This window comes from Paroedura picta, chromosome 6 (genome assembly GCF_049243985.1).
Source record: "Paroedura picta isolate Pp20150507F chromosome 6, Ppicta_v3.0, whole genome shotgun sequence".
In the NCBI taxonomy this organism is placed as follows: domain Eukaryota; kingdom Metazoa; phylum Chordata; class Lepidosauria; order Squamata; family Gekkonidae; genus Paroedura; species Paroedura picta.
Genome location: NC_135374.1, coordinates 75,290,628 through 75,304,675, shown reverse-complemented (window position 1 = coordinate 75,304,675; position 14,048 = coordinate 75,290,628). Strand labels below are relative to the sequence as shown.

The following is a 14,048-nucleotide window of genomic DNA, read 5'->3' as shown; positions in this document are numbered from 1 at the left end:
TTTCAGTGGATTATTCAGCTCTCTGTCAGTGGAGTGAAATATCTTTGTACTAAATCACTGCCTCTATTTTGAATTTTAATCTTGTAAAACTTTTCAGTGCCTTTGCAATTAGATGCTTAAACTGCAATCCTCCTTTAGGATCCCTACAAAAAGTTCAGGTAGTCTGAAGATTTTGATTAATGCCTTTTTTCACTCATAAAATGTACATACCGTAAAGTTTATTTACGAATAATGTAGTCGTAGACTGGTGAAACAATTGTGATAAGCAGCAAGAATGGAACCAACTTAAATACAAATAGATAAAAAGTGCATGTGTCAAGATTATTTTTAAAATTTATATTTAAAAAGAAAGCAGGTTTTCTGTGACTACACTACATATATATATTTATATATATACTTTTGAAAATGTACATGATTTCAAATATTGTTGGATATTACAATGAAACATGACTCTCAGCAGAAATCAAAAATCAGCATATTATGCAAGGACTGTCTTCCTCTTTAATGAAACACTTCCAAAACTCAGTTGGCTTGCTGAAGCAGCATATATACAATACATAGACAAATTAATAATTTAGTGGAATGTTTGCTTAATTTGTTTCACAGACCCAGTATACAGCATAACTATGATGATGTGCTAATCGTTCATTTCAAACTTATTATTCAGTTTTCTGTGTTTTAATATTGCATTCCAAATTCTGCAGAGAAGGCCACCCCTGTATTGAAAAAAAGAATACTTTGAGTCTTTCCAGATTTCAAAAGAACTAACACCCTGCAGTGAAAAGCACTTCTATAACACTGAATCTTTTTCTTACCTGAGTCTAAGTAGTTGCAAATCATCTTTGGTGATGTTGTTGAGAATATCATCAAGTGTGTAATCTTCTTGAACAAACTGAAAAATAAATTAATTTTGGTATGGTTATCCTTATTCAGATTACAGCTGCTACTGTGGAAATGCAAACGTTCCTTATTTAATGTTACCCTGTCAATTGCATCGGAGTCTGCTTTTTGTTGTGTCAGCCACCTGACAAGGTCTTGGTCTACATTGTGCTCAAGTGTGGATGAGGACAGCTGGCTTTCTGCAACAATCCAAGATTGTATTAACTAGCTTCATTACCATGATTGTCCAAAAGCTTAATAAAAGTATTTAGTTCAAATCATACTAATGTTAACATGACCTCACATCAAGGTAAATGTTCTCATACCTACCAGTAGTTTTCAACTGTAATTGAAGGAGGTGCAAATCCTGCGTTTTTTGCTCTAGCATTTGCTGTAAAAGCATCTGATATTCTCTCTCTCTTTGCAACAGGCTCTCCAGCAATCTGATAAATACAATATAGACTAGAGTCAGGTCTAACTTAAGATATTTAACAAGAAATATTAACTAAGTGGTTTGTCTTATTTTTCTGGTTCTATCTTTTTGACAAAAAATGTAACAAACTTCCCAGCTTTTATTCTGAGAAATGGAGATTTACATATCATACATTGTAATGTACATGTTATAATGCAGGCACACTTCATGTTTCTCTTCTGGGCTAAAATGCTGTAAAGGACTCAGGGCCATTCCGTACTCGTTCAAAATTGCACAATGGTTGCACATTGAAATCGCTACTGATTTGCTGTTATGCACAACGTCGTTGACAATCTGCAACGCTCCTGAAACCAATCCGCAAAAAGCGCTTCGTTGTAGCGCTTTCAGGGAAATCCAACAAAGTGGATTCACCCTCCGGAAAGCGCTACACTCTTGCAACCAATCTGCAACACTAGCGGGAAACCTTCCTTAAATGGAAAGGGGCTTTTGGGGAGCATGATAACGGCCGCCCATTGGCTGCTCGTTTGATTGACAGCCAGGGGCGGGACAAAGCTCGGCAATATCGCTTCCTGGCTAGCGATTTTTGCCGAGATCGGAAACCTGTGGGAAATGATAGAAACGCAATTGGATTCCACTACAAAGGCAGGTATGCATAACGACGAATTCCGCTATTTAAAATGGCGTTTTTTCATTCCGCAACCAATTTGCTACATAGATCCTGGTGCGGAATGGCGCTCAGTTGTAGTATGTACTGTAGGGCTATGTGCACACAATCCTTTCAAAGAATAACTGGAAAGCTATTTGTGCTGTAAAGGAAGTCCCTGTGTAATGCAGAGCAGTGATAGGGGCTGTGTATGTAGCTCCTGGATTCCCCAGTCTCTGTCCTGTTAATTGAACTATTTTAATCTAACTTTAAAATTTTATCTTTGTGTATTTTACCTTCTGTTGTACACCACGTAGAGCCAGTTTACTGGGATGGGTGGTATAAAAGTCTAATAATAATAAATACATTAAAACTGATCTAAGTTTCATGGGTCTGCACTTTTGTTAAGTGCCTCCTGTTTATGCTAAGGTTTCCCAGCTTCTTCTAAGTACAGACAGAACAAAATTTTGATGCCCTGCTTGTGCTCAGTTCAGCCAAGTATTAAGGTCCTCAACTATGATGTAATCCTAATATCCCATTTGAACATCTAATGGTCACATTCCTGTGCTGAGATGTTAAACTCTTGTTGAAATTGCACCAGATAATCTTTCTGAATGGGCTTTTAAGGAGTGTAAGGCCCCCTCCAGCTTAGTAGTCACTAATTGGGTCTTGCCTCTTAGGAGCAGAGAAAAAAATTAAGATGATTCAGTAGCAACATCATGGAATTATGTTAAGTAAGAATAAGTATTCGTACAAGTGACCAGCCATGTGGATAAATGAGAAAGTGAAGGACGTCCAGGGAGTCATTCATTACCTGTTGGTTTCTTGCTTAAGCTTGCCTAACTGAAAGTTAAGCTGCTGCTGATTGTCAGGGCACACTGGGGCAGGGAGGGTGCATATTCCAGAGGGGTTAAGTGGTTCCTCGTGTCGTTTTTGCTCTGCTTGATGGTAATCTTCATCCACTTCATCTGCATCTTTGTCTACTCCTTCAGTCTCAGATGCTGGCTCAAAATGAGCTCGAAGTTCTGCACAAATGAAAGAGAATAACAATCAAGTATTCGTATTTTCTCTGCCACCAGCGGCCCATTCCTAGGGTCACTATCCATCTCCTAATCTGGTAGTTCTTGATGACAAAGACTACTGGTGCTTAAAGAGTTACTCAATTTAAAAATGATAATTTATGTATTTATTGGATTTGTAGGCCACTCTTCTCCCACAACAGTGTTCAAAACAAGAATAGATTGGGCATTTGCTACTTATTCTCTGCTCAAACTGATGCAATTGTGTTTACTTATATAATATATATGTCCCATTTGGCATTCAAGAAGCATACGGTATAGAAGTTGATAAAGCACAAGTTCAGCAGTCCTAGCAGCTAAGGCAAAAGTTTTAAAGACATTTCCATGCATACCACCAAAAATATGTGCACATATTTTGATATTCCTAGTTTTACAGGGTTGGACATGACTTTGCACCTAAAAACAACAACAAGTTTTACAGGATAACGGTAATGGAGACCAAATGTCACAGTTCAGTCAATCCAGATGCACTTCGTAGCCACATAATGGTTAGAAAATACAAAATGTGACATCCTACAAGAACAAGCAAACTGAATAAGCAATCTTCAGTAGAACAGAGTTTAAGTACTACTAGTTGTTGAAACAGTTACGTTAAGACAATCTCACAGGAGAGCACTGTCAGAATTCTATTTATGCATGAGAGCAGCAAACTTTTAACAGAAATATGTATGCTAGAACCCCTACATTTTCAAATTTAAACTAGCAAACCAATGAACTTAGAATTTGTGCACATATGAACTTGTGTAGGATTAGTTCACTAGATCAGTAAATGCCACCTACCATGTTTTTCAAAATCCCAGAGGTGCTTTGGATAATGAGTGTACAGGCTACTTTTCAGTCTTCTAGGGTAGACTTCAACCGTCTAACCATATTTCAGACTGGAGCCAACATGCTTTACCATCCAACCCCTCCTCTTTATTCCCAGCTAAACACAGGCTCAAAAGCAGCATTCAATGCTGGGGCAGCATTTACAATCTCTAAGCAAAACTTTTTTCTCCATAAAGTCTGAAAGCATACTTCACTTGTCAATAAAAGGTTTATTTTCAATGTGTAAGAACACAGAGAACATCACCCTCTTTGTACTGTTTGGGTGACTCCTCTCAAAGCAGGGGTCTCCAACCTTGAGCCTGAGAGCACCTTTAGCATTGTGTGGTGGGCTATGCAGATTTTTAGAAACATTATTTTGTCAACAATGCCACCACAGCACAAGCAGCTTTGCTGTGTTACCAAAAGTAAATAGCAACTTGGCCTGCTGTGGCAGCCATTTTGAGGCTGCAAGCCAAGTTGCCCACAGGCTTTTAATTTGCACAGTTTTGGAATTGCTGGGATGTGCATTCTTCCCATGCTTTCCTTAGTAGTTTTTTTTCCAGTGCTTTCCATTGACTTACCTGGAATAAGAATAGTGACAGCAGCTTGAACTGCACGTCGTATTATATTATCCATAGCAAACATCCAATGGGGCCTGATTAAATGGTTTCTTAGTACTTTGTTCACCTGTAAAGAAATAAAATAGTTCAGACTTAAGACCTTCATGACCTGTGACCCCCATACGAAGAACCATTTCTCCTGCTCTAAACCTATGTTGCAAGTGTGTTCCTCACAGCAGGTCTCCTGGCTCTCAAGGACACAACTCATGGCCCAGGTTTTTCTGTTGACATCTTATTATAACACTAAAACTTGCTAAGAAGGTCAGCTGCCAACACAATACTCCACTATCTGGTTCTGCTCTCCTTCCCCTTAGATCAGGGTTAGTCAAACTGTGGGCCGCAGTTTGACTACCCCTGCCTTAGATAGTAGGAGACTAGCATTATCTATTTGCATAGAGGTGAGGGACTGAGTGGTGTCTGGGTCACAATATTTGCACATGTGGTTTGCCTAAGCACAGATATTGCCTCTGCTCCCACTCCCACTAGAATTTTGATTCACTTACTGCATCTTGAAATCCAAACAAAACTAGATGAATCTGATTGATGGAAGTACTGTCAAAATCCAGGTCAATTTTCAGCTTGGATATAGTTGATGCCATAACTCTGTGTTCAGGAGAACGTATGAAGTCTCTCAGAATTCCTATTATTTGTTTGATGTGAGCGACTGAAAGATGCAGTTCTTCAGAGCTCTGAAGAGAAATTTAGAATATGGCAAAGCAAACACATCAGCAAATTTGAGTACATTTGCTTAACTGGCAACCGAAATTCTCAGCTATAGCTTATATCTTAACAATTGTAATGGGAAAGAGGAATTATGAAATCAATAAAATAAGGATGCCAGAACAATGTTTAAAAAGGAACCTTAATTGGTTTTGTAATGAGAAAAACTGAAGCATGTTTGAAAAATGAAGGGACAATGTGAGGTATATTAATCACTCAGCAACAGTGATCCTCAGTTTCTCTACTAATATACGGGCAGTAATATCACCCAAAGAAAGGGACCAACCATATCAGAGAATCAAGTTGACTAGGGTCATATTACTATGGCATGTTCAGAACTAGGTATCCTGGCACAAATTTGTGTAAGTTGATAGAGGAATCCCATTGCTTGAATGCTATCTACACACTCAGCAAGTAGAATACCAAGAGGCAATTCTACAGATTGAAGGAAGAGGATGCTTACCATTCTGGGGGCTGATTTAAAATCCTTCTCTCTTTCTACCTCTCCCTCTGATAACTATCAGTCATGAGTGAAGAGTGGCTCTAGTTTTAATCCATGAAAATGCCATATGCTATACATTAAATGTATGGGAACCTCTCCTTCAGATGTTTACCTTTCTTGCTTAGACTTTTTCTAGAAATTATTTAGCAGATGATGCAAAATTCTCTGTACACTGATGGTTTGACCATTTTCAAAACAGACACCTATATGACACAACTTGTCTATTTACTGAGTTATCTTTGTAGAAACTCCCTCATCTCACCTTAACGAACATTGAGGGACACCAACGTTGCCAGGGAGAGCTTGACCCTCAGGCTGAATGGAGGGATGGGGGATCTGCTTAGTTTTCTGTAAGGGGTGTTTTTATGGGCTTTTATGGTATTTTACTACATTTTGTTGTGTTGTAAACTACCGGGAGACCTTTTGAGAGCGGTGGTATAAAAATAAATAAAATAAATACTGAGCAAGGTCACCCACCATTTAACCAAGAATAAATGGGTTTCAGATCCTGACTGAATGACAGCCATGTTTAGCTCCTACACTTTATGTTTTACATTTGAATGGGACAGGGGAAGCTTCTCCAGAGAGGTGAGCACACTTCCATGCCCAACCTCTTGGGAACAAGGAGGAGGATATGGTTTTTTATGCCCCACTTTTCACAACCATAAGGAGTCTCAGCTTACAATTGCCTCCCTCTCCCTACAGCAGACACCCTGTGAGGTAGGTGAGGCTGAGCGAGCTCAAGGTGGCCCAAGGTGACCTAGCTACCTGCATGTAGAGGAGTGGAGAATCAAACCCAGTTATCCAGTTTAAAGGCCGCTGTTCTTAACCACAACACTACACTGGGTCTCAATGAGAGTAACAATTGCATTCTTTCATCTAGTCATATTAACTGGGGTTAGCCTACTGTGGCACAGCAAGGACTAGTCCATCTATGATGGACTCTCATAAACTGGATGCTGCAATTGTGTCAGTTTAAGCCTCAGCAGTACTGAAGTAATTTGGTTGTCTCCATGCGACAGCCTTCATTTGCAGTTCACAGTAAGGGCAGCAGAGGGCAGCTTTCCATCAGTGATCTGATGGCAAAGGGAGGGTTGTGAACCAATTTTTTAATATCTTGAGGATTTTTTAATGCAAATATGTGGGAATATTGAAGAACTCATGGATTTTTTTCTCTTTTTAAGACAACTTGTGTGTAGATTTTATGTAAGTTAATGATCGTTCCTGTGTCTACTGTAGATGTATTAAGACGAATTTTCAAACATATATTTATTGTTTACATGGGACTAAGTTTGGCTCACCATCCTCGCTAGCCCTATCCTGACTCTATAAGACTGGGTTTGAATCCAGTACGTGTCCACAGGTGGAAGGAATGTGACATATTCACCTCAACCTAGGGCTGCCAGCTCTGGATTGGGAAATGCCTGGAGACTATGGGGATGGAACCGGGAGTGGGCAGGATTTGGGATGGGGAGAACCTAAACAGAGAATAAACCTATGGAGTCCACCCTCCAAAACAGCCTTTTTCTCCATCAGAACTGATTTCTGTTGTCTGGGAGTGATGTAAACCTGGGGGATCCTCAGGTCCCACCTGGGGACTGGCATCCCTACAGCTCACTCTCTTGCTGCAGAACTTGAGATAGTCCTGTTCCTCAAGTAGCAATGTTTCTCTCCAAAGAAATTCTGCCATGAATTCAATGCTGTTTATTGTTCAAATAGTGTGTTATTTATTTTACTACATAATTTCTATTTTCAACCTTTCTTTATGCTCAGGTGTCTCACTATGCCATATACAGAGGATGTTTTAAGATTTTTCCCCTTTATAGAAGAAGAAGATGCACCCATTTGTATAACTCTACCTTGTTTTCCTAAAAGAAGAAAATAACCCCCAAAGAGTTACTACCTGTGCCACACACTCTTGTAAGTTGGAAGCCACCTGATTCTGCTCCTCCTTCAGGATTTTATAGAGGATTGCACGTCGTTCACTGTCTTTCCGTAATAAGAAAAGACCAGAATCCCTTTCTTCAAGGGAAGGGGAAGCACTTCTTTCATCTGAAACTGAGCTCTCATCAGGAACACTAGACCAGAAAAAGACAACAGGATTGTTCACTACAAAGAATCCAGTTGGACAACATAGATGTGAATGCTAAACCCAATTAAAGTGATTTCTGAATTGCTGAATAGCACATACTGGGGTCTAACCCCATAATCTGCCCTTTCCCCCCAAGAGGCATTGGTGAGTTGAGCACAATGAAACTGTGTTCTGGCTATCGGAGGTGACAGACCCAAATGTCTCAGAGCAGGCTGGCTTATCCCATGAGATATCCCACTGTAAGGGGGAAAGACCCTGTGTTTGCTATGGAGCTCAGCAGTTTTCAAGCAATCAGTGTCTCTCTGTTGTGGTCTCCATAGCAATCACATGGCTCTGATGTCTGAAGTCCTCTCACTTTTCTCCCTGTAGTTCTTGAAGTGGAGACGCTTGCTAAAAGTCTATGGCTGAAAAAAATAGTTTAGTCTACTTGTACCTTAGGGAGAGTTGTGGTGCATTTTCTAGTGTTCAGTTAATTGAATGTGTTCTCTTACAGTTTTTCCCCCTGTCCTTGTTTTTCTTTTGGCTATGTGTTAATGTGTGTTAGTGCTGTTACTCTGAAGAAATCTCTATTGTATTAGTAGCCTGCAGTTAGTTTTGTCTTTTTGCAAAAATCCTGTCATTGGAAGCAAACCATGAAGAGTGGGATTGGATCATTTCTCAAACTCTGCCCAAAAGGACAGGCCATGGTGCTCCTAGAGGGGTGAAAAGAGTACTCGCCCACAGGAAGCTCTAGGGATCTGCAATGAACGTGAAGGCCAAAGACACCTTTATTGGCATATCAATGAGCACAAAGGGAAAGGAGAGCTCTTTCCTCATAAAACCCAAGCAGAATTCTCATCCCTTTTTAATGTGTTGGGCCCACTCTCAAGCCTTGGAAAGGGAGGGAGTACAACCAAACAGGTTTTGCTGTGCTTTGAAGAGACTCTTCACTCATCTCCCAAAATTCCATGATATACTTTGAAATGAATCGAAGTACAAAGCTCATCCAACTCAGTCCTGCCAGACATTTTAGCCTATCATGTAATGGCCTGGTATATCACAGGGCAGAGCCTCGTCATGTGACAGGTGCTTCCTACCTCGCAAAGATCATTCTAACCTATGCTCAAACTCCTGGGACCACTGGACTGAAGCCTGACTTGTATAACTGAACGGTCATCGTCAAACCTTCCCTTTTAAATCAGCCAAGGATTCAAACTGCTGTGTAACCTAACCCCAAAACTCAACAATTACTGCAACAACTCAGAATGCTCTTAACATGCTAGCATAAACATTCTTTCTTGAAAGAGACCCTGATTTCCTCCAGCAGACATTTACAATTACAATCTTCTCTTCCTATAGAGACCTGAATAAAGCCTATTTAAATCGGATACCTAACATCAAGCAATGCAATTATTATGAGGGTTTCAGTATGTTAACTTGGATAGCTTTGTCTATTAATTGTAAAGCCATCTGTATTTTGCGTGAATTCAAGAGCCATTTTTACATCACATGGGCTTCACCTTAGTAAATGGGAAATGGGATGTCGTGACTGAATCTCTGACACAGATCGTTTTGTTCTTTCAAAGAACATGTCGTGTTGCACGTCAGAATCTGGTGAGATTGAGCCATGTTCACTGCTGCTGCTGCCAGCCTGTTCCCCTTGGACTGGCAGAGGAAGCGATGCACTGCGGTTATAATCTGGAGCAAAAGGGTGCAAACAGGAATAAAGCAACGTCAACTTTCTTTTAAGCAAAAGAGGTGGCTATAATGAAAATAAAAAATTAGGAAACAAAATGAAACTGAATAAATCGCCGTTGACAAGCCACAGAAATAAAATACGTTACTTGATGTGAAATCTATACCTGTGCTGATTATTAGGATTCCCTGGTGCACATTACTTGTGGTTCAAGGGATTGCTAGCTGCTGAGGCTGCTACAACAATTGCAACAAGCTCCCCTGCTGTTCTATCCCTGTGTTTAACACTGTGAATACTGCAATTGTGTTACAGTCCCCTCTCATTGTGAAACAAAATCAGCACTTGTAGGAACGTCCCCAGCTGTTAAATCTTTTTGCTTTTGTCCTGCTACACAACCCCAATGTGGAATGTGAATGCATGCCTCAAAGAGTTATTTTGGAAAACCTTTGTCTAGTTTTTAAATAACAAGAATGTTCTTTCAAGTAGAGACAAATAAACTATCCAGTTACTTATTTTCACTGTGTTACATTAAAACTAGGCTGAATATGTGAATTAAAAGATACCTTTCACTCTTCAGCTTTGGCGTGCTCAGCATCTTGAGGAATAATCCCTGGTTTTGCTGCAAGTACCTTGCTCAACAATTCCTTACCTGAGGGCTTGAATGCAATTCTGTTTTTCTTGCCCTTATTCATCTGTTTCAAGAAGCCATCTTTAAGTAACTCAGATGCTGTGACACGCTTATTTGGATCAGGTTCAAAGCAGAGCAAAATAAAGGCTCTTGCTTCAGCAGACAGAGATTCAGGGATTTCAGGGTGAATCTTGAACATTCCGACCTGTAAGTTTCAGAAGGATAATTCATACCATTTATACAGGAGAAGTTAAGTTACCCCTGTATTACTTTCTTGCATGTATGTCAATAATCCTTTAATGGTTGACTTATTTTTTAGCCCAGTCATTAAAAAGCACATTTTTCCTTCAATGTACACAATAATTTTGCTGCATCTTAAATACTCTTTGGATTCTCATCCTTTAATAAAAGGGGTCCTATCTCACTTCTATCGATACTGAGTTCCTTAGGATTGGATCCAACCACTCTATATAAATAATAGTATAAACAATCCAAGATCATATGATTTCAAGCTTTCTTCCTGGAATGTAGAATTGCTGATGGGGGCACACTCATCCTTGCTTTAAAAAAAAGGGGGAGAAAGCTTGAATATAGCAGGGATTGGATAATTAACATACCCTGAACGCTCTAAAACAGTGGTTCTCAACCTGAGGGTCGGGACCTCTTTGGGGGTTGAGCGACAATTTCAGGGATCGCAACAGGGTGAGCAGCTTGGCTGGGAGGAGTGTTGCCACTGTTGCTGCTCCTCCTGCAGGTGCCCGCGCTCGGCCGCCAGGCGCTCCAGCAATGCCTCCAGTGCAGCTCAGTCTCCCGCCAGGCACTCCAGATGTTGGCCCAGCTCAGTTGGACAAGAGACAGAACTGAACTGAGAAACCCCAGGAAAAAAAACAATTTATATACAGTCATGAAAAATGGATTTTCATGCCATTGTTCAGTTTTGGTTTAATTTCTGTGAAAGAACACTTGCATAATTTTATGGTTGGGGATCACCACAACATGAGGAACTGTATTAAAGGGTCATGGCATTAGGAAGGTTGAGAAACACTGCTCTAAAAGAAATATTTATCCTGTCTAACTCTACTGTTCTTCTTTTTTTCAAAAGAGAAATTGCTGCAACTTTACCCAGATCTTGCAAACTCCTCCATTTCTATTCCTAGCATCCCTATTTTTCATCAGTAAGTTAGAACCATCTGTTCCCATAATGATCCTTGCTTTACTCTGGCTAATAGCACAAAACGGTCTGTAGAAAAGAGAACTTTCATTCTCATAGTCATAGACAGGAACCAGGCAGATGCCATTAGCAATCTCAGTTCATCCCTCAGAGCAGTACCAGAAATGCAGTGTGGAACCTCCAGAATCCATTCCACAAAGTGGATTAGAGGTTGATCACTGTTTTCATTCACTTCCTCAATCCATATCTTTGCCCCATAAAATATTTGCAGAGTTACTTCAGTCTGCAATATGGCCAGTGCATAAGGGACATAGTATCCCCCTCCTTACAGAAATATCTTGAGACAGCATAAGCCTTTTTTCTGGCCTTCTCTGGCACTGATGTTTAATGATATTTCCACAAACTATACCTAAAGGTACTTTAATTGTTGTACATAATAGATGGCCACCGACATCTTACAAGTTTCCAGTGGGCACATCATTCAACACCAGTGAATATGAAACACTCATGTTAGTTACATATGGTTTGGGAGCTACTAAGGCTATAGTACTCCAAATAAAATGCCGTCTTGAGTGGATTCACTAGAGTTAACTTACAGTGAGCACTGACTCATTGGTAGTTAATACCCTTACTTTGAACATAGCCGCCTGTGGTTCTCCCAGTTCATGAAATGGAGGCTTCCCTGTTGCCATTTCAATGATGGTGCATCCCAGAGACCACATATCAGCTGGTGCTCCATATCCTCGAGGCCCCTTATCAATAATCTCTGGAGCCATATACTGAAGAGTGCCTACAATCAAGACAAACTTGTTAATTGTATTGTTATTACAATTAATAATCATCTTTCCTCCTAATAACACTCAGTTTGTGTCTACAACAACACAATGAGTAAAACTCACCCTGATTGGCCCTCAGCTTGGGGGTTTTCCCCATTTGGGTGTTTTCCCATCCTTCTCCCCCTCCTCCCCCTCCTCATTCCTGCTGCTTCTGGGCAATCAACAGGGAGGACGAACAGCCAGTCCTTCTCTGTGAGGAGACACTTCTGGTAAGCAAAGACAGCTAGGAAGATCACCTGCCTGGGCTGCCCAAACCTCAACAGGGCTTCCTGCCCAATGGGGGGAAGAGGGCTGGCCATGTTATTTGGCACCATGGGTGTTGCGCCAGACCTACTGGCCTGGCTCACCTGGCTCAGCTGATGAGCCCTTGAGCAGACCTCCCACCTGTCAGAGAGTGAGGAGAGGAGGGCTGGCCACACTGTGGTGCTGCAGGTCCAGCGCCAGCCTTAATGGCCCAACTCTCCTGGCTGGACCACTACACTCTCAAGCAGGCCTCCCACCCACCGGAGAGTGGCAGGAGGAGGGCCAGTCAAGCTCCGCATTGTCACAGGCACAACACTGTGGACTGCTGTGCTCTTGAGCAAGGGGAGGAAGACCAAACCCACCAGATCCACTTTCTAGCTCTGCTCTGTGGCAAACTGCCAGGTGTCAAGCAGTGCCGTGGGCAAAAGGCTGGCCCTCATGGTGCTGCCTCAGTGTAAGAACCTCTGCTTGGCATGCAGAGGGTCCCAGTTTCAGTCCCTGGCGTATCCAGTTCAAAGGATCAGGTAGTGTGGTCTCTGAAAGACCTTTCCCTGACACCCTGGAGAGCTGCTGTCAGTCTGAGTACCCAGTGCTGGCTTTGATGGACCAAGGAGCTGCATCCAAATCCAGGCAGCTAAGAAGGCCAAAGTGCAGGGCTAGCGCCCATGTCCTTCCTGGGTGCAATCAAGCTTTGCCTCTAATTATTAAATATTTTTGCAAGATGATCTTTCTAGCAGGATGGCCTTGAATAAATGTGTAGCAATGGCAACAATTTGCAGGCCTTGCACTGCCTTTCATCTCAATTCTTCTACATGGCTGCTTTTGCTCAAATAATGGATTTCAGAAAGAAGAAAATCCATTCAGTCCATTTAACTAGATTGTAGAGAAGGGTAATCTTTTCATTTTCCATGTTTTTACACATACAAAGGCTGATTGCATGAACAGGACTTTTTGTAATGTGATACAATAATGATTTACTGGATTGTACACTGACAGAAGATAGGGCAATATGAGTGATTGCACTTCATCTGCACCTCTTCAAAAGGCGTATTTGATGCCTTTTCCACACATGTATATTATATTTTGTGTGTTTTAGTATTATAGTTCTGCCATGAATGAATGAAGTTAATGGAAGTATAACAACTATGCAATTATCTCTCAACTATTTCCCCATAATATTATAATTAACATATAGTGAGAATTCTAGCAACAGGCCGATAAAAATTAAGCACATAAAACATTAATGTGGCATTTAGAAAGAGGAACAGAAGTATTAGGCTTCTTAAATATAATAAATTCTGCTTATACGCAAAAGATGATATGTTATGAACCATTATGGTTAAAAAGGATGGTACAAACTGTGTGATGAACCAAAATTTGTGCTGAATCCTGGCTGTACAGGAACCTGAGGGCTGACATTCAGCATGTATGTGCTTTCTAAAGAAAAATCAGAGCTTTGGGGCACGGCTTTCATGATATGAAAACTACCCGGAGACTATGGTGTGAAAATGCTAGACAATGTTGGGGTGGTATTTTTCAGCCCTGGAAACACAACTGCTGCCAATAACAGAGTTCCCATTTGTCACAATGGGACTCAGATCTATATATTGGTTGTGCACACATTCCCTTTGTTGGCATTGTAGTTGAGGATGGAGAGAATCAGAATCACACAGAGCTAAGAGACCACAAAGGGCCATCAGTCCAGACCCCCAGCCTCTCA

At 41.0% G+C, this 14,048-nt stretch overlaps 1 protein-coding gene across 7 annotated transcripts in view; it reads right to left on the bottom strand.

The window, feature by feature from the left end:
- Nucleotides 1–204: 204 nt before the first annotated feature.
- MAP3K15 (mitogen-activated protein kinase kinase kinase 15) overlaps nucleotides 205–14,048 on the bottom strand; it is an 85,894-nt gene continuing 72,050 nt past the window's right edge. For 2 of the 7 annotated variants that reach the window (XM_077343093.1, XM_077343094.1), the window contains 11 exons: nucleotides 11,882–12,039; nucleotides 10,100–10,283; nucleotides 9,275–9,452; nucleotides 7,587–7,761; nucleotides 4,965–5,150; nucleotides 4,423–4,528; nucleotides 2,770–2,980; nucleotides 1,210–1,322; nucleotides 982–1,079; nucleotides 816–892; nucleotides 205–716 (listed from right to left, as the gene is read on the bottom strand). In XM_077343093.1, the coding sequence (XP_077199208.1) occupies nucleotides 638–716; nucleotides 816–892; nucleotides 982–1,079; nucleotides 1,210–1,322; nucleotides 2,770–2,980; nucleotides 4,423–4,528; nucleotides 4,965–5,150; nucleotides 7,587–7,761; nucleotides 9,275–9,452; nucleotides 10,100–10,283; nucleotides 11,882–12,039 (1,565 nt within the window). In that variant the 3' untranslated portion in view covers nucleotides 205–637. Of the gene's footprint in view, nucleotides 1,080–1,209; nucleotides 1,323–2,769; nucleotides 2,981–4,422; nucleotides 4,529–4,964; nucleotides 5,151–7,586; nucleotides 7,762–9,274; nucleotides 9,453–10,099; nucleotides 10,284–11,881; nucleotides 12,040–14,048 lie in introns of all 7 variants that reach the window. The other 5 variants (XM_077343089.1, XM_077343090.1, XR_013232008.1 and 2 more) reach the window with 4 other exon arrangements.